Source organism: Centroberyx gerrardi, chromosome 15 (assembly GCF_048128805.1).
Source record: "Centroberyx gerrardi isolate f3 chromosome 15, fCenGer3.hap1.cur.20231027, whole genome shotgun sequence".
Classification (NCBI taxonomy): domain Eukaryota; kingdom Metazoa; phylum Chordata; class Actinopteri; order Beryciformes; family Berycidae; genus Centroberyx; species Centroberyx gerrardi.
This window is the reverse complement of record NC_136011.1, coordinates 8248432-8274718: the sequence shown is the minus strand read 5'-3', so window position 1 is coordinate 8274718 and position 26287 is coordinate 8248432. Positions and strand designations below refer to the sequence as shown.

Genomic DNA, 26287 nt, shown 5'->3' with positions numbered 1-26287 from the left:
TTAAGTTGCCCATGCTGCCAGCATATGCATGTCGTCATCATCTTCAACCTTTGGATGCTGTAAAAGGAGGGACCATTAACATTAGATGTTATCGAAATGTTTGGGTACAATTATTAAGGTTGGAAATTAAAACAAGCCATCAGCCAAATACTGGTAATTCTGACAGTGACAGGTAAGTTGCCTGCTTAACCAGCTGCTTTGCATGATTCATATCTGAAAGTCACATTTTTCTGATAATTACTGTGAAAGTGGCTGGTGAAAGAAAACGTTTTCGGTCCTGAAATGAATCATGTCCTTGCAGTGTTTTACTTACATGAGCTGTGACTGGGGTGTGTTGAAGGAAGTTTGGAGATACCCTAGCGCACAAAATAAAAGAAGGTTAATGGACGTGCTTTGTGAATTGCAGCCTACAGCAGGGGGATGAAAGCAGGTGCGACGCAGACGAACTTGAGCTCGAGCTCCCCTTAAACAGCTTCGAAATTTTGCTCATTGTAACAAATATAAGACCTCTTTGATTGTAACAGCTTTTGGAGTAGTGGGCTGCACTGCGCAGGTAGGCTATACGCGCACTTTTAAGGTGATTAACCGTCCTGAGCCTATGGGCGGATGTGTCCACAAGCAGATTTTCCTGCCCGACGGCTTTCTACTTTTAATTCAAAACCAGCCAGTGAATGCAGCTTTCATCACACCTTTCTCGAGTGGAAAAGGAGCCACATAAAACGTTATCCAATATACAACATCAACAATGACAGATGAATTACACTTTAGGCACGGACCAGTTATTCAGTTGATTTGTTTATCCACTCCACCAGAGGGAGCCAGAGATATAGAACCACATTGCTTTATTTGTAACTTGGCATTTATTTTGGTAGCCTATCATGGCTTCAGCAGGACACATAGCCTAAATATCAGTTCTGCTTTCTATGTTGTTTCCAGTAGGTCCATAATTGCATAAGATTGACAAAATATATTATTAAATTATATACAATTTATTTAGAGGTTATAGTAAGCTTACAGCTTGTCTGGAGAAAGAAATCTACTTCAATTTTCTCAGACAACTTTAAATTTTCCTTTTATGTCGTAGCCTACTTATATATACATATACATGCAAAGAGAGAGAGAGAGAGAGAGAGAGAGAAAGAGTGTGTGTGTGTGTGTGTGTGTGTGTGAGAGAGAGAGAGAGAGAGAGAGAGAAAGGGGGCATGTACAGTAGCCTATAGGGCTAGTTTGAAAGATAGTGTATGTAGGCTATACAAGTGCTTATCTAATGAAATAAACCTTCGTTTGTCCCACATAATAAACAACTTCTGAATTATTAAACTGGTTGAGAATAATACGTTTGCCAGCATTCAGTGGGGCGCATGCATTCTGCATACTTCATACTTCATAGCCTCAGCCAGGTCTCACCCATAACGGGCTTTCCCAGCCCCATCTAGAACATTTCGGATGCTTCGCGACTTTTCTTCGCCTACATCAAGTAAATAGTATTTACAAGCAACATCATTTCCGGCTTCGTGATTTTGCCTTCAAAATAAAATGGAATTACAATTATATTGTATTATTTTAATGTGATATTCAGATCGTTCTTTGGCATGTAGTTTCAGAACCATGAAACTAGAAATCATGGTTTCATTCTCTAGTAGTCACTACACATACTATTAGCCTCCCTAAATAAACATAAACCACTGACAACAACAACACATTATGGTGGCATTACCAAAAATTTGAATAAGGTCACAGTTGCCTCATGTTATTTAATTTACCACGGTTTTTGACATTAGGCTACTATTATGTTTCTTTTACCTTTTGGTGCTTTCTATTTTCTGATTGTAAAATTTTTCTCTTTCTTCATTGGGACCTTTATTTTTAAAATGAAAAACAAGTTCAAACCGGACGTCTAGACGCTGTTACAGCTAACTTGACATTGTTTCTTCTGCAGCACCTTTTCAGTCAGAGCAGTTGCTGTTGACAGGGGCACCGAGGCGGATGGTTTGCATAGCCGATTTTAGCACTAGCTGGTCGTTGGCTTTTCCCCATGGACGACTGAAAGCAAATCATATCTGAAAACGTGCCGTGGCATGTGTTGCTAACTGTCGGACTAGCTAGCGAGCCAAACAGTATCAGTCCTCGTGTGAGTGGCAAGATTTGCTATTTGGCTTTAGCCTGCTAATGTTAACTAGCTGTATAGTCTTTGGTGTAATTGCTTTCGCAACAGGTAAGAGAATAACACATTTTGAGGCATGATATACACTCCTTACTCTTAGTCAGCGTGCTAAGATAACTTGGATAAACCAGCGTTGAATAAATAGCTACGTTATGTCACTGTAACGTCCATGTAGTGAACGTTCAATTGTTGTCTTGAATGATTTAACGTAAATGCTAACTAGCTACTTTCAGGCAAGCAAAACACACTTTCCTCGCAGCCCATACGTTAACATTAAGCAAGGTAACTTGGTTAAATTGCATCAGACAGTAAACCGTTATGCCTCTAGCAGTAGTAAAGGCACGTCATGGAGCACGTTAGCCACCGTTAACCCAACGGTAGCTTAATTGGCTAATCTGTTTACATTACGTCTGACCAACTAACGTTATGAGTTCAGTATGCCGCGGTAGCTAGCAATAGATATAGCGTGAATACTGTAGCGACAATAACTTAACCATACTCATCTATTTCATGTAACGTCATTAGTTGACTAGCTTGCTAGCTGATAGCAGCTGAAGTGTGTCATGCAACCCAAACTCTGAGCTATGGAGATTGGACCCACCATCAGCTCTGTATCGTCACATTAGCTAACATGAGGTCTCTTTCTTCTTTTCACTGAAACAGAGATCCTGTTGGCGTGGACAGCCAAGGGGGAGATCTGCAATGCTGTGTTGGGGCAATGCTTCCTTCGGACAACTAGGTTTGGGTGGGATTGATGAGGAGATAGTGGTTGAGCCACGGAGATGTGATTTTTTTCATGGGAAGCAAGTGTGTGATGTGGGGTGTGGTCGAAGGCACACAACTTTCCTGCTTGAAGATGGGACAGTGTACACCTGTGGCTGCAATGACCTAGGGCAGTTGGGACATGAGAAGTCCCGAAAGAAACCAGGTTGGTCAATGTTTAAAATCTCTCATGACAGTCCTTGGTAAAAGCATTCAATCAGATTAACATTTGGCTTTGTTTTTGTCCACTATTAGAACAGGTAGTGGCCCTGGATGCACAGATCATAGTGGCGGTGTCATGTGGAGAAGCCCATACACTAGCACTGAATGACAAAGGTCAAGTTTTCTCATGGGGTCTGGGCTCTGATGGGCAGTTGGGCCTTAATAACTTTGAAGAATGTGTTCGTGTGCCTAGGTAAATTCAACAACTAATGTCTCACATTTACTGATTTGCATGAAACATGTTTGGTTTGTACTGTGTAGCAGTGGATCATTTGCTCATTTTAACCTATAACACTTTTAAAGATATGACTTTGACATGGTGTCTTACTTATCTTCAATCTGAAAGAATGCTATGAGAGAAAATAATTGACTCATTTTGTTTTTTTTCCCCTGTTAAAACTTCAGAAACATCAAGAGTTTGTCAGATGTACAAATTGCTCAGGTAGCCTGTGGATATTGGCACTCCCATGCTCTTTCCAGAGGTGAGGGTGGAATTGTACTTACCCTAACCTGCATAATGCACATTTATTAAGTCAGCTTATTTTCCTGATGTTTTGCCAGCTAACATCATACCCATTTCTTTGTTTAGGGGGCCAAGTCTTCTCTTGGGGTCAGAATCGATATGGACAACTGGGACTGGGAATAGATGGACAAGGCATTTCCACACCGCAGATCATTCAGTCTTTGCAGGGCATTCCTTTTACCCAGATATCAGCAGGTGGCGCTCACAGCTTCGCCCTCACACTCTCAGGAGCGGTGTTTGGTTGGGGGCGCAACAAGTTCGGCCAGCTGGGTCTCAATGACAACAATGGTGAGCCCATCAAAAACACATGTGCTGGTCAAAATCCTACACTACCATGATAATGAACACATTAGCCTTAAGAGCAAACTAATTCTCAGAAGGTATTTTTCAGATCGACATTTCCCAACCCTGCTGAAGTCCCTAAGGTCACAGAGAGTTATTTACGTCTGCTGTGGAGAAGATCACACAGCAGCACTGACCAAGTTAAGCTATACACTCCCTTTGGCTATCTGATAGAACCATAGTGCCCTGTGTACAAGACCTTGGTTTGAATCTGTGGTGACCTTGGTTTGAATCACAGTGGTGTGCAGCTGGTTGGGAAGTTAATTACCGGCACCAGACAAACACTGGTAAAAATTTGGCTGCTGTGGATAATCTACCAGCCGCTTTGGCAGGTAACCAGCCATCATCTTTTTGCTATTGTAAATAATATTTGGCTGGTTAAATGGTGAAAACAGCTGGTGAATGTTGGAGTCAGTGTGGACAAAAAAGTAAATTTCCTGTGCTGATGCCCAGTGTGGAGTGGGTTTCTTTGTCAGCAGTGGGCTGGGGTTATATCCCATGGCCAGGGGATTATATTTTTTAGTCAACTATTAGATATTTAGGTTTCCTGTGTGGAATACCTGGATTCAAATTAAGCCTTTTACACTAACATGGTTACAACCTATATGCTTTCTGTGTAGAATGGTGTTTGCTAACATTTGGCCTTGCAGTGAGATGTCCATGAAAAGGTTAGAATAACTGGTGGTGTTGTTGATTTTGCAGGAAGGAGGTGTGTTTACATTTGGAGCAGGAGGATATGGCCAACTTGGACATAACTCGACAAACCATGAGATCAACCCCAGGAAAGTGTTTGAGCTCATGGGAAATGTAGTCACACAGATTGCATGTGGAAGGTACAATACATAACATGCATTGTGGCATATGCACATGATATCTCAAATCTAGCATACATGCTATAATTTTGTGGTGAACAACAACTTCAAATTTCTCAAACTACTGTGCCCTCATAAGGCAGCACACTCTGGCTTTCATCCCCTCCTCTGGAAAGATGGACTCATTTGGGCTCGGAGGAAATGGGCAGCTTGGTACACGTTCCACTTGCAATAGGAAAAGCCCCGCTCCTGTCAAAGGCCTCTGGGTAACCTCTAATGGTCCCACAGAAACAGGTGAGGAATGTGCCTTATGCCAAATAGACAGAGAATTAAGATCTGTATTTAGCTTACCTTGAAGGAAAGGTGAGGAATCAAGGAAAGTAAATGAATATTGTGATTGTTATTTCTTGTATTGCAGACACAGAGCAGAGCTGTTGTGTCAGGAGGATCTATGCTGGAGGAGACCAGAGCTTTGCTCACTATTACACTCCCAATGTAAGTTGTCATAGTAAAATGACTTCTTTCCTTCTATGTACAGTATATTTGCCTTGTATTACTCTTTCCATTTGATTACATTTTGAGGTCTTAGTTAATGCAGTTGAATTAGAGTTGCTGGCAGATGATCAGTAATTATAAAAATCTTATTTCTTTTCATACTGTCAAATGATGGCAGTCTGGATTGTCTGTTAAACAATGAAGGAATTGTCAAATTAACATGGGTGAAGATCACTCATGAAAAATATTTTGCATGGCTCAAGAATAATCTTACTTTCACCGCTTCACTTTTAATTGATCATAAACATTTTTTGAGTTACTTTTTTTTTTTGCAATCAAATTTTTATTTTTCCAAATTTCAAACAAAAAACAAATAATTGGCAGCAGCTTCTCATTTAGCATATCATGATATGTGTTAATATGCATTCCATTGACAAAGAAAAGGCCTAGAAAAAGGCAATAGCCATAGGATATAATGGCTTATGGTAATAGTATATTATATATGTATAGGCATTACAACTCTGATTACAAAAATATAAGTTAAGTAGACGGGTATTGTAAGATGTTGGCATTAACTATGATCATGTACACAGTCATGATAGCACAGTAAAAAAAAATGTAAATTACTTTTTGTTTGTAGGTCTTCCGGATCCCGAATGACGTGAGGATACAGGACCCCCATAGAAAAATTTGCACCTTGTCTGCCGATCTCATACATAGATGGCTGAACCACTCACAAGGAAGACTCCCACCAGAAATCTCCAAGTAAAGTCCTTCTCTTGTAAAACCCTTGGCTGCCCACATGTTATCCATCTTATCAGTAGTATTGCCAGATTTGTGTAAATCATGTTTATGAAGATTTGGTTCTGAAAAGTAGCCACCCTAATTACTTGTCTTTTTACAATTCCCTTAGTGAGATTGACCTGGTGTTCTCCTCTGCAAGCTGCCTCAATGGGTCTTTTCTGGCTTTGAGGTAATCACATTTTAGGGGAAGCTGGTATGTCAGATGTTTAATATGCTTGAAATCTTGAATTTTCATCTTGTGATATAATGCAGTGCATTTTTCAAAGTAATGTTATGATACATTGTGCTTTATTCTTTATTAAAATGACAGATGTTTTTTGCGATAGTTGGACCTAGATTTTTGTTTGGCTTTGGATTTGACTTGGCGATTTGACTTTTAGAAATTTAGCCTTTATTGTGTCTCGAAATAATAACGGTCTTATCTGTTTTCCAAAGTCATCCAGATCACTACAACACCAGCAGTAAATGTTCAGGGGTGGATATGAACATGGCTCGCCTCCTGTTTCACAGAATGGTTCAGCAAGATTACCCTGAAATAGCCCAGCAGGTCAGCACTCACAAAAGAAATCCTATTTTGGATGTGCCATAGCCATGTATTACTTTTCTGTCATGTTTTTTTAATAGTTCAGTGTAAGAATTAATCATTTTGCCTATGGTATTTACTGTAAATGTGTATTTATAGGTACAATCCGCTCGTGTGCACCCTCTCGTGGCTGTGCACGAGGAATTACAAAAATATATGCCCCAGAATTTCTTAGTTGTAGATGGAGGATCAGTAGATGTAGAGTCTGACCGTCCCGAGTTACACATCATTACTACTAACATTTTCTTTGTAGATGGTCGGTTGACAACTTTAATTTATCAGTCTCCAATCCAGCTCCAAGCTCTGCCACCATAGGCGTTCTGCCCCCACCCTTATTATACACTCACCTGGAGGCGTCGCTGTTGCACTTCATCCCACCACCCTCTCCAACACTATGCTTACAAAACAAGCACAGAGCGGGGCGACGCATCAATCGCTGATTGTATCTTTAATTATAGCAGACCTATATTTATTCCCTCTCCTCTCTCCCATCAGATTGCTGCCAGTCTGGAGAAGAACCTAATTCCCAGACTAAACAACTCTCCTCCAGACATCGAAGCCCTGAGACTCTACCTCACTCTTCCAGAATGTCCACTCTTCAGTGACCCAAACACATACGTGACCCTCGCCATCCCATTTGCGAAAGCACTTATCAGCCTTAAAGAGGCACCACTGAAGGTGCTAGGTAGGATAAAGTCCTTTTTTCATGCATCTTGCTCCAGGGACAGGTTTATTGCTCTGTCATTGTCTTTTTTTGCAATAGATTTGTTTCCCAAGATATCTTTGTTTTCGTATTTGCTTCAGGAAACTGGTGGTCAACATTTGAGCCCCCAATCTTCCAGCGGCTGGTGGAGTTGTACAAGGAGGTGGTGGTGTATCTGCTCCGGATGCACAAGGTGGGCATTCCTCAAACAGAGCAGAGAATTTTCACCTGCTTCCTGGACACGTCGCTCCGCCTCTTGGAGATCCTGCATACGGTGAGTGCTGAGAAAATCCATGGGTTTGTGTTACCTTGCATGTCAGGCTCATACACTTAATTTAACCTTCAGTTCTCATTCCAGTATGTTGATAGTGTGTGTCCTTAATGCCTCAGGTGAGTGAGCGAGCAGGACACATCATACAGTACGATAAATTCTATATTCACGAGTTGGACGACCTGATAGACATCAGAAATGACTACATCACATGGATCCAGCAGCAGATGTACCCTTTGGTGAGTCCACTGGTACATTACAAATGCAGTCACCTTAACAGCTGATGTCAGTTCCACGATTCACTACATTACATTTGTCAAAGGTAAATTATGCGTCATTATGGATCATTTGTTTATGCTTCTGTGTCCTCAGGGTCACGATGGTGCAGTCACTCTGTGCAGGTATCCCTTTGTATTTGATGCCCAAGCGAAGACCACACTGCTTCAAACTGATGCTGTCATACAAATGCAGGTAACATACAGTCTACCACTTGCTGAATGCTTCTATCCAAAGTGTCTTACACTACCGGCTGTGGATACATTTTTAGCTAAAGTAGCCCCAGTGGTAATCAAACCTCTGACCCTGGTAGCGTCCATCAGTGCCATGCTCTACTTCATTAAGCTATAAAGAACCACACAGAGATTAATAACTGCTCTTTTCAAATGGCTTCACTCTACCAACTGAAGGAATTGAATCCAATGCAGTCGTATAATTTGGGGCCATAACCGCTGTATTATTGTATCTGTTAAAATATATAGCTAATCTCTTTCATTCACTCATGTATTGCTAGATGGCAGTGGACCAGGCACAGAGGCAAAACTTCAGCTCCATGTTCCTGCCGGTGGTGGAGTCGGTTAACCCCTGTCTCATCCTCATCGTCCGGAGGGAAAACATTGTTGGAGACACCATGGAAGTCCTCAGAAAGTCCAAGAATGTGGACTACAAGAAACCACTCAAGGTCCATTAATGCATTGTTTCAGATTTTTGTTTTTCCACTGAACATCCCGATAAAAGTTGAAAAACAAAAAATATGTAATCTTCAAGATTCCATGAAAATGATCATAAAACTGACCACCAGTAATGACTTAGCAATAAAGGATCACTAAATAGACAGCTTGTTTCATTTAAGAGCTCATGTGACCAACTCATAAATGCATAATCCATTATCCATCATGGATGGATTCTTCAAATATTATTTAGATGAAAGTGTTGCAGTTACTAAAATATGTTTACGACTGTTGAGAGAAAACTTGGATAAGAATTCATTGTGCGCTATCCCTTGATCCTATGCTATCATTTGGATTAAGTCAACAGATCCTGTCATGGTGCTAATGTTTGTGACAAAACTCGTGGCAGGTGATCTTTGTCGGAGAGGAGGCAGTCGATGCAGGCGGTGTGAGAAAGGAATTCTTCCTTTTGATCATGAGAGAACTGCTGGATCCCAAATATGGGATGTTTCGTTACTACGAGGAGTCCAGGCTCATCTGGTTTTCGCATAAGGTACGTACAATTCACCTTCTTCCCCTCACACTGCTAAAAATGTTTATTACTGGCTATGTTTATGTGCATTCTAATACGGCCTTAATATTGAGGATACTCAAGTATTCAGTTTATGAGCTGGATTACTGCGAACGCTGTCCACAGCAACCCAGATAAGGTCTTGTCCTGGCTATGAGAAACCTGGGTATGGGATATTCTTATTTTCTGGGATATTATCCAGGATATTGACGGAGGCAAACATGTTATCCCATTTACCATTTGTTTGTCGTAGTCTGTGTAAGCTCAGCGTAATTGCAACTAGCAGGTTTTAATACTTGCATATAAACAGCCTATCTTGAACAACACCTTAAAGGTATTGAAATAGTTCACCCAAAAATGAAAATTTGGTCATTATCTATTCACCCTCATGTGAGTTGAAACACTGGTTTCAGTTTGTATGTCCACATAAAACACAGCGAGTTTGCTAGCACTACTCTGTATTAGCCGTCTCCAAAAGAACTTAAATGACTGAGAACTGGTTCTTTAGATTTCCAAAAATGGCAAAAAAAAAATCCATAAAATTACTCCAAACAGCATAATCAGAGTCCTGAAGCCAAACAATTGCACAGTGGTTCCAAAAGTCCAATATTTACCTCATCTCTCAAGATTTTCCACACTTGCTGGGCACCACGCCAATCATCACTACAGTAGTAAGCAGATGTTGCCTTCAAATGCTGTTGGAAATATTGTAATTACAGGTAGCGCACGCTTGAACAACCCAATAAAGGTGTAAACCCAATTTTAGGTGTCACACATATACAACAACTAGCCAATACACTTAAAATGATGGGATTATTCTCCTCTTCATTCTGCTGTGCAGCACAAAGTAGCTCTGCACCACTTGGTTTCTAAAATAGTCACCAAAAAAGCTACTTTTGTTTCAGGGTCCAATTTGTTATGTTTGACTAAAAAGTACTTGAATACACAACTGTAACACCCGGAAGCAGAAGCTTACGAGGAGCACATGAAGGCAGCAAGACTCTTCCACCAGATTGCTGTAGGGCAACCAGAGCTCTGTGGGTACGGAAAAGGTAAATATTGGACTTTTGGGCCCACAGAGCAATCGTTTCGATTCAGAACACTTGGATTGTGCTGGTTTGGGTAATTTAATGGTCAAAACCGGTGTTTCGACTGACATGAGGATGAGTAGATGATGACCAAATTAAAATTTTTGGGTGACCGATTCCTTTAACTGGGACATGAGCCAGTATCCAGAATACTTCTATGAAACCTCTGACAATGAATGTCCCTTCCAGACCTTTGAGGACGTTGACTTGTTCCACCTCATCGGGGTTATCTGCGGTCTGGCCATCTACAATCTCACCATAGTAGAGCTCCACTTCCCAGTGGCCCTTTACAAGAAGCTTCTGAAGAGGAACCCAACTCTAGATGACCTGAAAGAGCTAACGCCAGATGTGGGAAGGTCAGATCAAGGAACAGTCACCTGAAGTTTTCCATTAGCATGTTAATTAACTTAATTTACCTTGGGATCGTGTGAGATCATGTGGGCCTAATTCGGTCTCCCCTAAAACTAGGAGTCTGCAGCAGTTGCTGGATTACACAGAAGACGACCTCGAGGACACGTTCTGCTTGAACTTCACAGTAGGTTGATTGTTAGTCTCAAACTCAAACACATGCAGTTCTGTGTTCATGCATAGAATATACAGTTGTGATATACTAAATATCTTGTCATGGCAAATGTAATTTTTTTCAGGTCACAGAGGAAAACTTTGGTGCCACAGAGGTCTTGGAACTTATACCTAATGGTGAGGATATCAGTGTTAATAAATCCAACAGGTAACTTTTCAAACTCTTCTCGACTATCTCTTGTTAACAAATGTAAACAAAATGGCAAGAGACATGGTAGAGAACATTGTCTAGGTTAGTTGAACTAGTCTGTAGATAAGATCTCAAAAAAGTGAGATTTATAGTTGCCAGGCAGCTGGTTGTTCTGAGGAATACGAAGCCATTTGCTGGCATTCATTATTGTACAGTATGAAAAACAACTTCCACAGACTTGAAAATTGCCCGAGGTAGATAATCCATCACAGTAAACATGAAGCCTTAATAAGTTTCTCTGTTTTATTGTAACTGCATTGTTCCCAAGTTGAGTGTTTTCATATCAGTGTGTGCATTCAGAGACTTCTCATTGGACCAGAGAGTATTTCTGGCTCTTTGATTGGATGAGCGAGGCTGGAGGGCGGGCCTGTCACAGTGTAAACGAAGGATGTAGACAAAACTGGCAACTGCAGACATCCTTTGTGATTACATTACACTTTGCATACTGTCAATCACCTGGAAGACACCCACAGGAAGAAATTAATTAAAATTACTTTTGTGAACATGGATTCAGCATAGTCCTCATTAATAAAATTTACATCTGAAACTGCAGGCTGCCAAAGGGCTGCTAAGTGTCTCCTACAAGCTCTATTTGATCCTGCAGCACAGGGCCCACTGAGTGTTAGAGATGCTGGCACTGTAGCCATGGACCATGAGGTGCCCTTTCCCTGACTTTGTGCTGCCAGCTGGAAGCCAGGACACAAGTCTAGGGTGTTGTGGATGAACCTGTCCTGGCACCCTCAGGCTCTCCACCTGCTTCCCTTCTATTGCTCTTTCCCTGGTAGAGATATGGATGAAGGCGTATATAGTGAGAGTATGGAGGTCTGTTCTCCTTAGTTGGACAAGACTGCACTTGGGGATTTCATGAGGAATTGTCTGGCTCTTCTAATGTTGCTCCATTTATTCCCAGCCTTTTCCCAGGGTCCCTTTTAACCTCAGAAACTGTACTGCAGTATCAATATAGCATCCTTATTGTTTGCATAATTCCTAATTTTAGAAATCTGGTCATATTTCTGTCTTCACACAGAATTTGACATGCAACAAGTTTTAAAAAAATAACTTTAAAGTTTACTCCTTTTTCTTTCCCCAGGCAGGAGTTTGTCAACGCATATGTCGACTACACTTTCAACAGATCAGTAGCCCCACTTTTTGAGTCCTTCTTTGCGGGGTTTCACAAAGTGTGTGGTGGAAAGGTTCTGGAGCTGTTTCAGCCAAATGAACTGCAAGCCATGGTCATTGGCAACACCAACTATGACTGGAAAGAGCTTGAAAAGGTTAAGTTTTGTAACTGTTCCCTCTCCAAACTGTTTTTGTACTTTGTAATGTAATGATCATCTGCAGAAACATTTTTGCGGTATATAGTGTAAAGCCCTGTTTGTATGAGACTAGTATTGGGATCCTGGTAAAATTAAGATTAAAGATTCCCAAATCTGCTTCCTCAGTTGGTGTTTTTTAGGTGTTGTGAAACTGAACTTGACATGCCCTCAGATACATTTATGATAGGTCCTTGATGTGGAACTCTAAAACTAAACATTCAGATGTGTACATAATATGGCAATATGATTAATGGGCATGTCAGAATAATTCATAAAACAATTCTAAACTCAAGTCCCTGTTAAGGGAAAAATTTAAGCCAAAATTCACAAGGGAGTGGATTTGCACACCATTATTAGTAATATCAGGGAACCTGTCTTTACTAAAAAATAAAAAAAACAGTACACTTTGAGTGAAATTTTTACATTGCAAATTAGTGACTTGGCAGACTCGCACCAGATAAAGATCACAGCATGAAAATCATATTATTAGGTGTCCCCAGTTAATAGTAGCTCCATACAAATAGGGCTCAGTTTGTATCTTGAGTATTTGTATCTTATTCTCAGTGTATGATGGTACAAATAATTTTTGTCTCTACTTTTCAGAGTACTGAATACAAAGGGGAATACTGGGCAGATCATCCCACCATCAGGTTCTTTTGGGAGGTGTTCCACAGTCTTCCTTTAGAGAAGAAGAAACAGTTTCTCTGTAAGTGCTGCCCTCTATGTAAGCCTGTTTTTACACAGTCGTAGAAGCTGCTGTCATGTGTTTGTACATCTGTAATAGTGAAACGATGTGTTCCTTCAGTGTTCCTCACAGGAAGTGACCGCATACCCATCTTGGGGATGAAAAGCCTGAAACTGGTGATCCAGCCCACCGGTGGAGGGGAGCACTACTTACCTGTCGCACACACCTGCTTCAACCTGCTGGACCTGCCCAAGTACACAAGTCTAGAGACCCTCCGTGACAAGCTCCTGCAGGCCATAGATCACAATCAAGGCTTCAATCTTGCCTGATTAAAAATGCCTAAACTCCACACTCAGACTGTTGATGGTAACCACATGCCCAAATGTTTTGCCTCGCAGACTGCTGTCTGCTCTGAATCCTGCTCTTAGACTTGAACACTGTCATTGGTGTGGAAAATGAACACTGCAGGGGGCCAAATGACACTACAAAAGGCTTAAGGGTTGGATGTCTGGACTTTCAAGCTAATCTTGACTTTGATATTTCAGCAATTTTTTTCATGCCACCACAGTATTTGATGCTCGACTGATTTCAAGTTGAATCCACATTATTTGATATCTCTATTGTAGATATGCTTTTATTCATGTTTGGATATGATTAGTGTAATGAAGCCAAAGTACTGGTATATACTTTGACTCTTTGAGCTCAGATAGTGCAAACTAACACTCTTCATGTTTGACATGAATCCTATTGTGACAATTGTTGAGCACAGTAGGAAGACGTGTGCTTTAGAAGTTGAGTGGATTTTCTTGGCTGTAAGCCTTAAACAAGCCACAAATAAAAACAAATTACAGCCATTGAAATGTGAGTTATTTTGGGAGTTTAACAGTCCAATAGATAAATAATTCATTCATTATATTCATTAATTCAAAATAGTATCACTGGTTGATTATACTTGATCTTTTATTGCAGCATCTAACCCTCTCACCATTATGGACTAAAAATAATTGCAATATGTATGATTGAACACTGTATTATATTCAGATACATTAAGGTACAATTATTTTTGTATTATATATGCAGCCTGCTGAAAATTATCCATTGCTCTACTGTAAAGGAAGTGAGGTGTACCTCTCAAAAGTACCTACAGGCAAAGATTGATTTAAAAACAAACAAAAGACATTTGTTCTGATGGACCAGTTGCACAATTACAAATTGATGTCATTCAATCCTGCAGGACCATCCCACAGTACAAATTCCCCCAGCATTTCCAAAGCTGCAAGAGCAGATGAGGTTATGAAGCTCGGCACTGCACAGCAGGTAATGGTGTCAAAACGGGGGTCACCTCAATGCACCTGGTCCACTGTTGGTGTTACTTCATGAATAGCTGACCACACATCTGGAAAGACTGTCAGGTTACATCTTCAGTGTTGAACTTTTCATAAACCATCTCAGGACAGTCTGGACTTTTAAAAAGATACTGTTTTTAATAATACAGTTGTAGTCTAGCATAGTGTAGAGCCAATATAGTGCCACAATTTGGCCAAGACCAAGTTTTCTCAGCAGACTCTTCAAGTGATGTTGATTACTCTCCAGCTCATTAAGTCACAATTTTACTCTGGTATGGCAATGTAATGATCACTGAAATTACAGCATATTTTCCTGTATTCCATCTCATGTCATCACATCCACACATGTAGTTCCACACTTCTTCACTCAAAGCAGTGGAGTTCAGAATAATAATTTTAACCATCCTTTATCACAGAATGATGGGGACAATGTTGATCTGTTCCTTTAATAAAAACCTAACTTAACAGATTTCTATCAGACAATTAAGTTCAGGTTTACATTTTAATGATAGGAAACTGTACATAGTTAATCATATGCACACATTTTGGTATCTGGCAATGAATGAGGCAATTAGCGGTGACAGTGTTGTCCCAGTTGTGTAGAGCTTGTGGTGTTAAAGTTTCGTTTCAGTGAGGCAACTCATGGTGGACCAGTTTATAGTGAGACCCACAGGAAGGACAGCGATGGGCGTCTCCCTCATGAAGCCAGAACCACACAATAGCAGTGTTGTCCTCCTCACCTACAGAACATTATATTATGGTGAACTTAGTTATTCATGTACAGTAATCATAAGAAATCATTGGACTTTGTCTTCAATGTGCAGCATCAATGTGGCACTTACATAGACAGCCCACCAGCCTCTTAGTCCCGATGCCTGGGACAATGTGAGGGTCTTCCTTGGTTCCAGCATACTCCCTGGGCTTCAGCATGCTATAGGGATCCTGTAATGTAAATTTATAAGAAAAAATAGCACATTTGCTTAAACATTAAGCATAACATACTAGTCCTTTTGCATACAGTAGCCTACCTTTCCCTTTTTGAGGGCCTGTAGAGCGCGTCGCTCCAATCCAGTGGCCTGTTCTTCATCTGTTGGTACTCCTGTAATTGTATGGCAATGCATTTAATACAACCAAAACTCTCCATAATGTGAGGCTTGTCATCTTCTTAAGAAAACTGTTACACTATTTGTTATTATGGTTACTTGAATGTAGTTATTTGTTATTATGGTAACTTGAATGTGAGTAAAAGTGCACGTCGGCACCTGACACCACCCACACCAGGCTACTTCTGTCCTCTATCAGGATACTGGCACAAAACCAACACACGTCTGCCAAAGGAGGTGGGTCTATCAGAGGCCTTTCCACCGGATAAAATCCAAATGACCTTGATTGTTTGACTCAAGTTTTGTAGTCATACTTTGCGTTGGGTGCATAGCAAATACATCACGTGAGAGCACAAAGGTTGTCACTGCGGATATTTTATTCCTCTTATTGTAACTTAACTACGTGTGTGAAAATCAAGTGGTATCCCGTAAATAAAAAGCAACGCTGCTACGATTCCAGCTGCTGTGTGGAATATACAGCCACTAAAAGCACATTAAACTGAAAGCTAAAGGTAGAAATACTACAAGTCCAGCTCAGTCAAATTAACCGTACATGACCAATGAACAGCTGGGCATTCCCTTCAGTCTGCGTTACTTAGATGTGGACTAGTCTGACCAAAGTCTTTATTTTGACCGTATTTAACAGCACAACTCACCTTTCAAAGTGCCCATGGCCCGTTGCAGGGGTCTAACCGCCACATTGTACCTCGTCAACTGCAATGTTGTTGAACAAGTTCGGAGTAGAAGTCGTCCCGCCATATTGGACTCACTTTCAGGTACCGAGTATGACCTGTAACCGCTTGTAAGCACTCTGCTTGTAACTGTCAGTTGGACTTAAATGACCCCGACTACGGGTTGAGTGCCAGAACGCTGTCCAATCACAGCACGAAACTGGCTGCGTTAACCAATGAAATTGGGCGGAGGCGGCACGCGGAACAGGTGTATTTTGTGTTGCTTACCAAGTTGGAAATGGATCTGCAGAATACAGAGCAATAACAGCATGCTATGTAAATAGATAAAAAGGGCCTAGGTGTTGTGGTCTAAAAACTAACAATATTGTGTTAGTGATCCCTGACCAATTCCTATAGTATATTATACTTTAGCTATGGTGGTTGTATAGCATCCTAATAAAATGTATTATATCATTATTATAGTTCTTTTTTGCACTCCAATATCCGTGACTGCTCTCTAGTATCAGGCAAATTTGAGTATGCAAAGTTCACAATATTTATTGATTCATTATGGTTTAAAAATGCTCAACCCACCTTTCAAAGTATAGGAAATATAGCACAAAAACAGCAAATAAGACATTAATTTCCAATAGGGAAAGCAGAGGAATTGAACATGTGTTCAAGTCATGATTTTTTTTTTTTAAAGAAAGTGCTACTATGTTTGACAGTGATAATGTCTACTGCAAAGTTTTTTTCACTCATAAATTATATTTAAAAAAAAAAAAAGAAAGACAACGATAAACTTAAGAGACCTGTCATGCAATAAGGGAAAGGAATATTTTTCATATATATGTGTTGGCTTTTCCATAGACTTGACCCATCCTCTCATTTTGTTCCTCTCCTGTAGCTAGAGGTATTCAAATGACTTCTGATGATTATGAGATTTATATAAATCCCATCTCACTTAGACAAGTATGGATGTCAGTGGTACTGTACTTGTTCTGTAAAATATATGTGTAACAACTCCCAGTGTATATGATGGAAAACTAAGTTTTGCACATCCAAGTGATTCTAGACAACATGTTCTGTGACAACCAATATATATTATACTCCTTATTGCATGACCTCCATTACAATGGACATTATTACATGATACACATAAGCAAAACAAATGGTCAAAACTTCTATATAAATGTCATCTTTGGGCTTTACTTTATCAACAAATATTACCAACTTGACAACACACTACCGGTACCCAAGGAACTCCCTGTTATTGGCGTTAACTGGCGGAGGCCAGTTTGGATTTGGTGTGGAGATTAAATAAACAAATAAATCACTAGGTTTACAAGAGTCTGGGGAATCAAATTTGGGTATCAGTCATGTTTCAGAGGGTTGAAAAGAGATTTGACTCTCCACTGCCAGATGAGTAACAACATAAATGTATATATAACACATAATGTAATGTGCAATTGCCTGATTTTTGTTACACCTATTATTTCATGTTGGCAGTTGATAGCCAAATTTAGCTTACTATTCCCACTTTGAAATTATGAAAAAGTCAATTGAGTAACAGCTAGACCATGTTCACAAAACTTTGGTACCACAGTTAACAGGCTTCACAATTGAATATGTGATGACAAGAAGACAGACAACACCAACATTTTAACAAAATGAAATTGTTGTTAGGTTCAGATTTCATAATTTCTGAACTTCCGCAGTAGACCAGATGGTGAGTCAGCAGCCCAGCGGAAACGCCGATGGCAGTAATCACCTAGACAACAATGATGGGAAAAGTCAGTTTATTACATGAGGTCTCCTACTGTGTTAAAAACATCTAGACAACTGACACTTCTGACTGGTGCATTGTAGACAGTGATTGGTTTCAATCAGGGATGTAATAACTGATAATGTAATAACTGCTGGATGTAATATAATGTAATATCTTGTCAAAATGTGATAAAACAACCTTCTAAATGGGTTGAAAATGTGATCAAACCTGTTGATGTCATACATTCCTCAATAATGTTATGACATCACATTATTACATTAACAGATGATTCTTCATAAGGAAGGGATGTAAGATATTGTTAACTGATTATGTAATATTGACTAATAATGTAATAACTAATAAGAATAAGTCAATATTGTTATTACATCATCAGTTGGAAATATCTCACACCCTTTTGAAGTCATAATCACCAGTTAATGTAATAATTTGATGTTTATCACATTAGGTTTGATCACATTTTCAGCCTATTAGAGGGTCCTTTTACTATTTTATTATTTCAACAAGTTTGTTATTCAGCTGTCACATTTGCCATTTCAAAATTCCATCTAGACCTTACTTTCTTGACTAGATTTGTCATGAATGTCCAAACTGATGTATGTTCATAGCTGCCGAGTAATATGACTGTCAACTGTAGCTGATGATTATTCTCCCAAACAACAAATATGTAACAACATGTGAAATGGTAGTGGGTCTGGAACTTGGTTATATGTGTGTTTGGATTGAACATTTTCCATACTTTCAGGACATTTTGAACTATACTCACTTGAGGATGGCACGGCTTCATATGAAGGGATCTCCGGTGCTTCCGGCCCAAAATGAAGCTCTTCTGCTTGAGAAGTGACTGGGATTTCTGCTTTTGCTCCCTCCAACATTGGTTCCTTCTTACTTCTCACAGCCCAGTGCATTGACTGAAAACAGATCACCAAATATATTACAAGTCTCTCTTGTCGTACAGATTCAACTGAAATCAAAGTTATGTAGTTACATACTGTCTTTACAGAGTCGCTCAAGGCCTGCCAGTCGTGGAACGGAATAGTAACCCCACTTCTTCTCCAAAGGTCGTAGTTTTTTCTTTTGCTCTCATTGCATAAAACCTCTTTGGCTTCCTGCAGCTTTTGAAAATCTTCCACTAAATTTTTTACAGACATCAAAAAAGAAGAAAAAGATCACGGTATGACCTGGAGCAAGGCATAATAACATGATTACAGAATGAGGAATAACAGCCTCCTCTTTGTATGCAGCAATAAGCATCTTATCATTAACATAATTTGCTTTGAAGTCATTATGGAGGCAAATCAGAGAGGGGAATAGGCTATTTCTGGGATAAGTAAAGTGGGGAGTGCTGTGGTAAATAACTAAAAATGGTAATAAAAATAAAAAGGTGGGCAAATCATGACATCCAATAAGTGATCATCATCCCTGGCTATAAAAAAAAAACTGTTCTACTTCTACAAAATATGACTTCTCAAAGGTGGCAGCACTTGAAATTGTCTTTACAAATATATAGAAATAAAATCACATTTGTCACAGCAATGATCCACACACATCTACCTGCTCTTGGGTTGTCTGGGTGTTTGTCTGGGTGACATGCCAAGGCTCGGACCTTGTACTCGTTGACAATCTGTTCAGTCTGCCAGAAAAAAGATTTCAGAAAGCCAAATTTAAGACTTTTTAAGGCCAATTTACAGACTTTAGTTTTGCTAATCCTTTCATTCTGAACTTTTCATTATTACTTTTTCTTTCTATTTTTGAGATGATATTGTTCAATGTGTTACAACACATTCAAACTTCACCAGCACACTTCCATGTTACAGGAATTACTTTTTGAACATTTCACATTCCATAATTGTTAGAAATGTTTTATTCTTTACAACCATAGTGTTTAGTGGATTATGACACCTTAAAAAATCAATAGCTTGTTTCTAGTCATGTTTATTTATATAGCTCTTTATCAAGCATGTCTCAAAGGGCTTCTTGTGTGACATAGAGGTCTCAAAACCAAATTCATTGTCAATGTTGAGATTCTCCCTCTAATTTACACACATTACTTTTGCTATTCCTTCTCAAACCAAAGTCATTCTCATTTTTGACATCTTCTGATTTACGGATGTTACTTAATCGTTACATTCTGAAAGATACACGGAATATGCAATTCCCACTAACAAGCTAACTTTAATTGTTTAGGGACTTGTCCTGTTGTGTTACTTTATTAACCGATGTGTTCAGCATTAATATAAGAACTATTAATCTGGACATACATGCGGGTCAATTTACTGTGACGAGTGCAAATGTAAAACAACACATGTAGACCGTAAACAGACAGCACTGCTGGTCCCATTGACATATCTTTTGGTGAAACATCAACAGGTCTCTGGGTTCAGACTAATCTCTGGAGCGATGCATAATCCACGAGCCCTTTAGATTTCACACTTTACAGACTGCTGACGATGTGTCTGTGTGTATACCCGCATTTTATGTTTTCTTCCACCTCTCAACCCTTAAACCAGTATGATTTTCAGGTATAAAATTAAGACAGCCATTATGCCACCCAGCAAATAGGCTGAGCCTGTTTAAATATCTCAGTGTGCCAGAACTTACCGACGACAATTCATCACATCCTAATAACCCGTAGTAATCCTCCAAGTCCTCTGGTTTGCAATTCAATACACCCTCCATAAAACATCCAAGTCTGAGAGGCAAGTGGGTAAAATTTCTTGTGCTGGACCTGTTTGAATGTCTGCTGCCTTGGGATCGCAGCTGTATGTATAGCTTGCTGCTGGGCTCCCCCTCGCTGCTGCTGTGACTCACTCACTGGATATTCTGAAGATAAACTGGTATTTTGTCAGCTGCGTGCTGTTTTACTTGTGTGTTTGTGATTTGGTCATTATGCGAGGGGGGGGGGGGATAAGTACACATCCAATTATGCATCATCACAGGTTTGAAATTCTCGTGTTCGTGTCCCGACTCCCGAAATTTATGAGTCATTTTTCACCACATGATATATGCTGTATTCAAGTGCTCCTGTGAAGCTGCCAGCTTCGACATGTCGCACATTCAAGTGGTTAGAAATAATGGAACTTGTAATAACAGTAGATTTTTAGGTGTTTTTTGTTGTAGAAATCAAGTTGAACATAGCTACGTTGTGCTACAATGGCAAAAGTAAAAGGGGGAAATGTGTAACAGACATGTAATTGATGTTTTAATTCATTTTTTCCCGAAAGGTTGTTGTATAACACATCACTTTTACCATTAGTTGTTGACACCGGTGTCGCACTTTCCGAGCCCCAAATGCCACATCTAGTACCATAGAAAAGAAAACTCCGACTTCTCAGTTTTACTTACAGCTTTGTTGGGTCGTTTGTGTGCGTTTAACTCTTACTTCGATTTTTCCGACAGCACTTGAAGGCAGCAATATGTTGTTATGGTTTGACGTCATCGACGTAAAGAAGTGACGCTCGAGCCGTAACTACTGGCGGAGAGCGAGTCACGTGCGTCATGCAAATCAGCCAGCTGTCTGAGGAAGAATCTGTTCAGCACACAGCGCTCAGCGGCTCTACGGGCTGAAGATGGCGGACGGAGAGAACAGTCTCGGTACGGCCTGTTCAAGCGCCTCCGATATGGACGAACCTGCTGCGAAAAAGTCGAAAATCAGTACGGTGACAAACTATGGATTCAAAGTCACCGAGGCGGATCAATTCTCATGCGTATCGGAGGCCGCTGAGAGCTGGCAGGCAGCGGTGAATTCTGCGCAGCCAGCGGAGAAGGAGGTTGAGCCGGTGATGGCGGTAGAGCAGGCCCCAGCAACACTAGGCGGAGACAATGGACTGGGACTGCTGGTGTCGGAGCCGCACAAAACAGTCGTGAAACTAGACGACAACACTGTACTTGGGACAATTGGCCAGGCTGCAGGTATGAAAAGAGCTGGGGATTTAACAGGGAATCTCGTGTTTGTGTGCCTGATAGTACGTAGTGATTGTTTTTCCAACTTGCCGGCGAGCTAGCTAAGCTAGCAGCCTAAAGATAAGTTAGCTAATGTTGAACACAGTACAAATGTCTGAGGGTTGAGAGTGACACACTTAACAGAGTAGCAAGTCTAACTTTGCTCCACTTAAACAGGCGAACATGGCAACTTTCTGTGACTCATACCTCGGGTTTTTATTCCCTCACTGCATTAAGCTGGGGTAGCGACTTAGCGTTTGCTAGCCAGTTTACATTTTGCCCCACTACCACGCCTGAGGTTGTCATGCATATTGGTCGTAACTGGTGCTCACGTGCACTGTTTAACTGGTAGGAATGAAGTGAGAGTTATACGCCACATCTTTGCTCCTGTCGTTACAATGATGAAATTGCCAGGTGTCGGCATTTAATCATTGTTCTAACTTCTCTCTACTCAGATTTTCTTGGACATGACGACCTTCCCTCCAATGGTCTAGCTGTCACCCCGGACCACATCAATGAGGACGACGACAGATCCTCGCATGCGAGCTCCAGTGACTGGACACCTCAACCGCAAATAGGTATCCCACTGAATTTAAGTTGCAATTGGCAAAAGGCCTCTGATATCATCTGTTGGGGAACTGTTTAGATGCTTGGAATTGGTTTAAACTCAGTTTTGGTTGCACCAGTGGCACACCACAGTCATCTTGGAGTACAAATGACAGTGAGATGTGTCCTTGACTAGGTTCCTACAGTTTCATCCAACAACACATCAGAGAGACCGATCCAAGGACCATTCTGAAAGACTTGCTTCCTGAGACCGTGCTCCCACCGGACTTAGACGACATGACTTTGTGGCAGATCATCATCAACATCTCAGAACCACCAAAAAGAAAGAAGCGCAAGGATATTAACACGTTGGAGGATGTGGTCAGGCTACTCCACGAAAGTAAAAAGATCCTTGTGCTGACTGGTGCTGGGGTACGTATCCACTGTGGCATCATGCTCTTGTGTTACAGTGCTGATGTGGGAGTTTCGCTTTTGACTGAATGTTTGCGCTGTTTTTCCAGGTGTCGGTTTCATGTGGAATACCAGACTTTCGCTCCAGAGACGGTATTTATGCAAGGCTTGCTGTAGATTTTCCTGATCTTCCAGACCCCCAAGCTATGTTTGATATTGAATACTTTAGAAGAGACCCAAGACCCTTCTTCAAGTTTGCTAAGGTTTGTTGATTGCGCTTGTTTTGTTACTGAGAGGTCTTACTTGAACTTAATTCTCTGTATTTAACATTTAAGTTGGTCAAAATCAGAAAAGGTACATCATGTGTCTTTCGATTTTCTTCATGATATGTAGTGTTACAATTTGTTTACAAATGGGTGTTTTGAATGCATCGTCTTTATTGCAGGAGATCTACCCTGGTCAGTTCCAGCCTTCGCCCTGTCACAAATTTATATCTATGCTGGATAAGCAGAGGAAGCTGCTGCGCAATTACACACAGAACATTGATACATTAGAACAAGTGGCTGGAGTTCAGAGGATTATCCAGTGTCATGGTAAGTTATTTATCTAAAAGATGGGGCTTGTTTACTTTTTATAATACTCCTAGAGTAACGTGGATTGATCACTAATAACCTCTGTTGTTTCAGGGTCGTTTGCAACCGCATCCTGTCTCGTCTGTAAACACAAAGTGGATTGTGAGGCTGTAAGGGAAGACATTTTTAACCAGGTATGTGCTGAAGAATTCATTATAAAATTATGCAGGATTGCACATTTAATTGAAAAACAATCAAAATTGCAATATTGACTACTACAACTTCTAAATCACAAGAAGCTGCAATTTTTCTTAAAGATAGGTGTTTCAGAAGGCCCCTAAATTGTGTTCTCTGGTGCTGTATTGTCACTCATGCAATTTTTATGTTCTGCCATCATGGTACATCGTATGTGGGACATAATTTTTCATATGCATGCCTGAAATTAACTTATGCAAACAGGCAACTGTCTCCAATCCACTGTGCTCTTAAGCAGAATGAATTCCTATAATGGTAAAAAATGAATTCCTCCTGCAGGTTGTCCCTCGCTGTCCGCGGTGTCCAGATATCCCCTTGGCAATCATGAAGCCCGATATTGTCTTCTTTGGAGAGAATCTTCCAGAAATGTTCCACAGAGCCATGAAGCAGGATAAGGACGAGGTCGACCTCTTGATAGTCATCGGCTCTTCACTTAAAGTCCGACCAGTTGCTCTCATCCCAAGTATGTTCTGCATGGATTAATGGATTTCTTTCTTTTTTGTTGTTGGAAGATGCATGTAATAACCAATGCTTTATTTATTAGGCTTGCAGTAAATCTAAACATATGTAACGGCTGTCCTCTTTTCTGTTTCTCATCCAGACTCCATTCCTCATGAAGTGCCTCAGGTCCTGATCAACAGGGAGCAGCTGCCTCACCTCAACTTTGACGTGGAGCTGCTTGGGGACTGTGACGTCATTGTCAATGAGCTCTGTCACCGGTTGGCCGGAGACTTTGAGCAGCTCTGCTACAACACTTTAAGACTCAGTGAGATCACGGAGAAGCCCCCGCGGTTATCGACTCCCACAGAACCGCTGCCGTGCGAGGCCTTGTCTGCTTCCGCTGACGCGGCGCAGGAGGAGCAGAAGCAACACAATACAGACTCTGCGGTCGAGCCTTCGGAGGAGACGGAAAGTCAGAATGTCACAGAGACTCCCGGCGATAATGACGCGCCGCCGGAGCTTTGTCCGCAGCCTCAGCCTCCCAGTGAAGAGACGGCCGAGTCTTCAGAGTCGCCGACAGAGGAAACGGCGAGAGAAGAGGCCGCAGACGTCAAGAGCCACGCCTCCAACCTTGAACTTCGTAGACGATGCTGGATGAGTCGAATCAACAGAAGTCCAATCAGCAAACGCCTTGAGAGTAAGCTTTAGACTGTGGGAACATTGATCTTGTTGAGGAAAGCTTTAATGAGTGGACTGGCATCTGTCTTTTAACCTGCTATTTACTGTAATAAACAGATTTTTTTAATGGATTTACAGATGAGATATATTAGAAAAATCTGTTACCCTAAGCACTATGTTAAAACACAGATGCAGTAAAACTTTCAACAAGATTAAGTTCTTTAACAGCATTTGAATACATGCTGATTCCAATAATTGGAAATGCACTGTGAGGAGATTGAACAGCACCCTAATATACAATGACGCATCCTGTCAGCTTTCATATTTCTATCAAGCATTGAATGCACGCTCTAAATTGACTGCATTTGTCTTCCCCCAGCATGCCAGTACCTATTTCAAGCACCAAATCACTACATCTTCCACGGGGCCGAAGTTTACTCCGACTCCGAAGACGAGACGTCGAGCTCCTGCGGGAGCGAGAGCGAGGAGTCGGAGTGCAGCGCAGACGGGATGGAAGAGGACAGCGAGCCAGACGAGGCGAGTGCGCTCGCGGCGGACGGAGAGGCTCGCCTCAGAGACACGATACCACACACGCTAGCCGACGAGGCCGCGTCAAGCGCGCAGACAGACAGTACTTCTGAAGACATTCAGAGCACCACACACCTTTAAATGTAAACTACCCAGACGGCAAAGCACTAATTGTCTTTTTTTTATATATGTTTCGTATATTTTTGACTCATCGACCTTACTATTAATTTTCATAAAGTTGAGATTGAGTGACAACTTTGTGTGAATATGCAGCAAGTTCATTCTTTTTTTTTTTTTTTTTCTTGTTTTGTGTTTCTGTGCCCAGTTTGGTCACATGCATTGTGTCTGAAAGCTCATACTGTATACTGCTTACTAAATAGGATGCAGTAGTTTTGTTTTTTCTGTATTTCTTTCAACCTGTTCATCTCATTTTGCATTTACATTCTTAGAAATTTATCAGACGCTCTCATCCAGAGCTGCTTACAGTGAGTGCAACAGGTAGAATAAGCTTTAATTCCTAGATTGCAACCATTACAAGCAACCAGAGTGTAAAGGTCAATCTCAATCCATAATGTGACATCATCTGTGGTCTCATGATGCGTTTTACAATTGGTTCATGTTAATAGTGTAAGCCTACTGCCTATTAAATAGTGGGTACTATGAGTTTCAGACACAGACATGAATGATCTTCAGATGGTTTACTTGAACGCATTTTCTACCCTGCAATACAAACACTTCAGCTCTGCCCTTCCATGAGGGTAAATACTGAAAAAGGAACAGTACGCTTCGATTTAGACCAAAGAACACTTCACCAACCCTCTAAGTTGTCATAAGCTTTGTGTGTTTCACCTGTCATTTAAATCTTGGAAAAATATATCTATTGACAAGGTTTTCCTTCTGACATGTGGCAGCTACTTTTTATGGTCAAGCCTCTTATTTTTATACTCT

At 40.7% G+C, this 26287-nt stretch overlaps 4 protein-coding genes across 4 annotated transcripts; 2 read left to right on the top strand and 2 right to left on the bottom strand.

Moving 5' to 3' along the window:
* The first annotated feature begins 1999 nt into the window (after nt 1-1999).
* herc4 (HECT and RLD domain containing E3 ubiquitin protein ligase 4) lies at nt 2000-14682 on the top strand. Its single transcript, XM_071913223.2, has 24 exons — nt 2000-2215; nt 2828-3092; nt 3182-3341; nt 3554-3630; nt 3738-3959; nt 4063-4152; nt 4714-4846; nt 4965-5119; nt 5244-5320; nt 5961-6085; nt 6234-6293; nt 6560-6671; nt 7203-7392; nt 7512-7684; nt 7801-7920; nt 8054-8152; nt 8472-8639; nt 9038-9181; nt 10477-10643; nt 10756-10822; nt 10935-11017; nt 12150-12333; nt 12979-13081; nt 13181-14682. The coding sequence occupies exons 2-24, from the start codon at nt 2867-2869 to the stop codon at nt 13387-13389; spliced, it is 3144 nt and encodes a 1047-aa protein (XP_071769324.2). The 5' UTR covers nt 2000-2215; nt 2828-2866; the 3' UTR covers nt 13390-14682.
* A 156-nt stretch (nt 14683-14838) lies between these two features.
* On the bottom strand, nt 14839-16340 carry cox5b2 (cytochrome c oxidase subunit 5B2). Its single transcript, XM_071913224.1, has 4 exons — nt 16166-16340; nt 15435-15505; nt 15249-15348; nt 14839-15146 (listed from the first exon to the last, which is right to left on the bottom strand). The coding sequence occupies exons 1-4, from the start codon at nt 16266-16268 to the stop codon at nt 15034-15036; spliced, it is 387 nt and encodes a 128-aa protein (XP_071769325.1). The 5' UTR covers nt 16269-16340; the 3' UTR covers nt 14839-15033.
* A 1022-nt stretch (nt 16341-17362) lies between these two features.
* Nucleotides 17363-20928, bottom strand: dnajc12 (DnaJ (Hsp40) homolog, subfamily C, member 12). The gene is made up of 5 exons (XM_071913310.2): nt 20568-20928; nt 19521-19599; nt 18959-19098; nt 18733-18877; nt 17363-17951 (listed from the first exon to the last, which is right to left on the bottom strand). The coding sequence occupies exons 1-5, from the start codon at nt 20643-20645 to the stop codon at nt 17869-17871; spliced, it is 525 nt and encodes a 174-aa protein (XP_071769411.2). The 5' UTR covers nt 20646-20928; the 3' UTR covers nt 17363-17868.
* Nucleotides 20929-21528: 600 nt separating this feature from the next.
* sirt1 (sirtuin 1) lies at nt 21529-25594 on the top strand. The gene is made up of 9 exons (XM_071913262.2): nt 21529-21878; nt 22364-22486; nt 22651-22886; nt 22976-23128; nt 23311-23458; nt 23552-23631; nt 23972-24155; nt 24294-24830; nt 25191-25594. Exons 1-9 carry the CDS (start codon nt 21536-21538, stop codon nt 25478-25480), a joined length of 2094 nt encoding a protein of 697 aa, XP_071769363.2. The 5' UTR covers nt 21529-21535; the 3' UTR covers nt 25481-25594.
* Nucleotides 25595-26287: the final 693 nt, after the last annotated feature.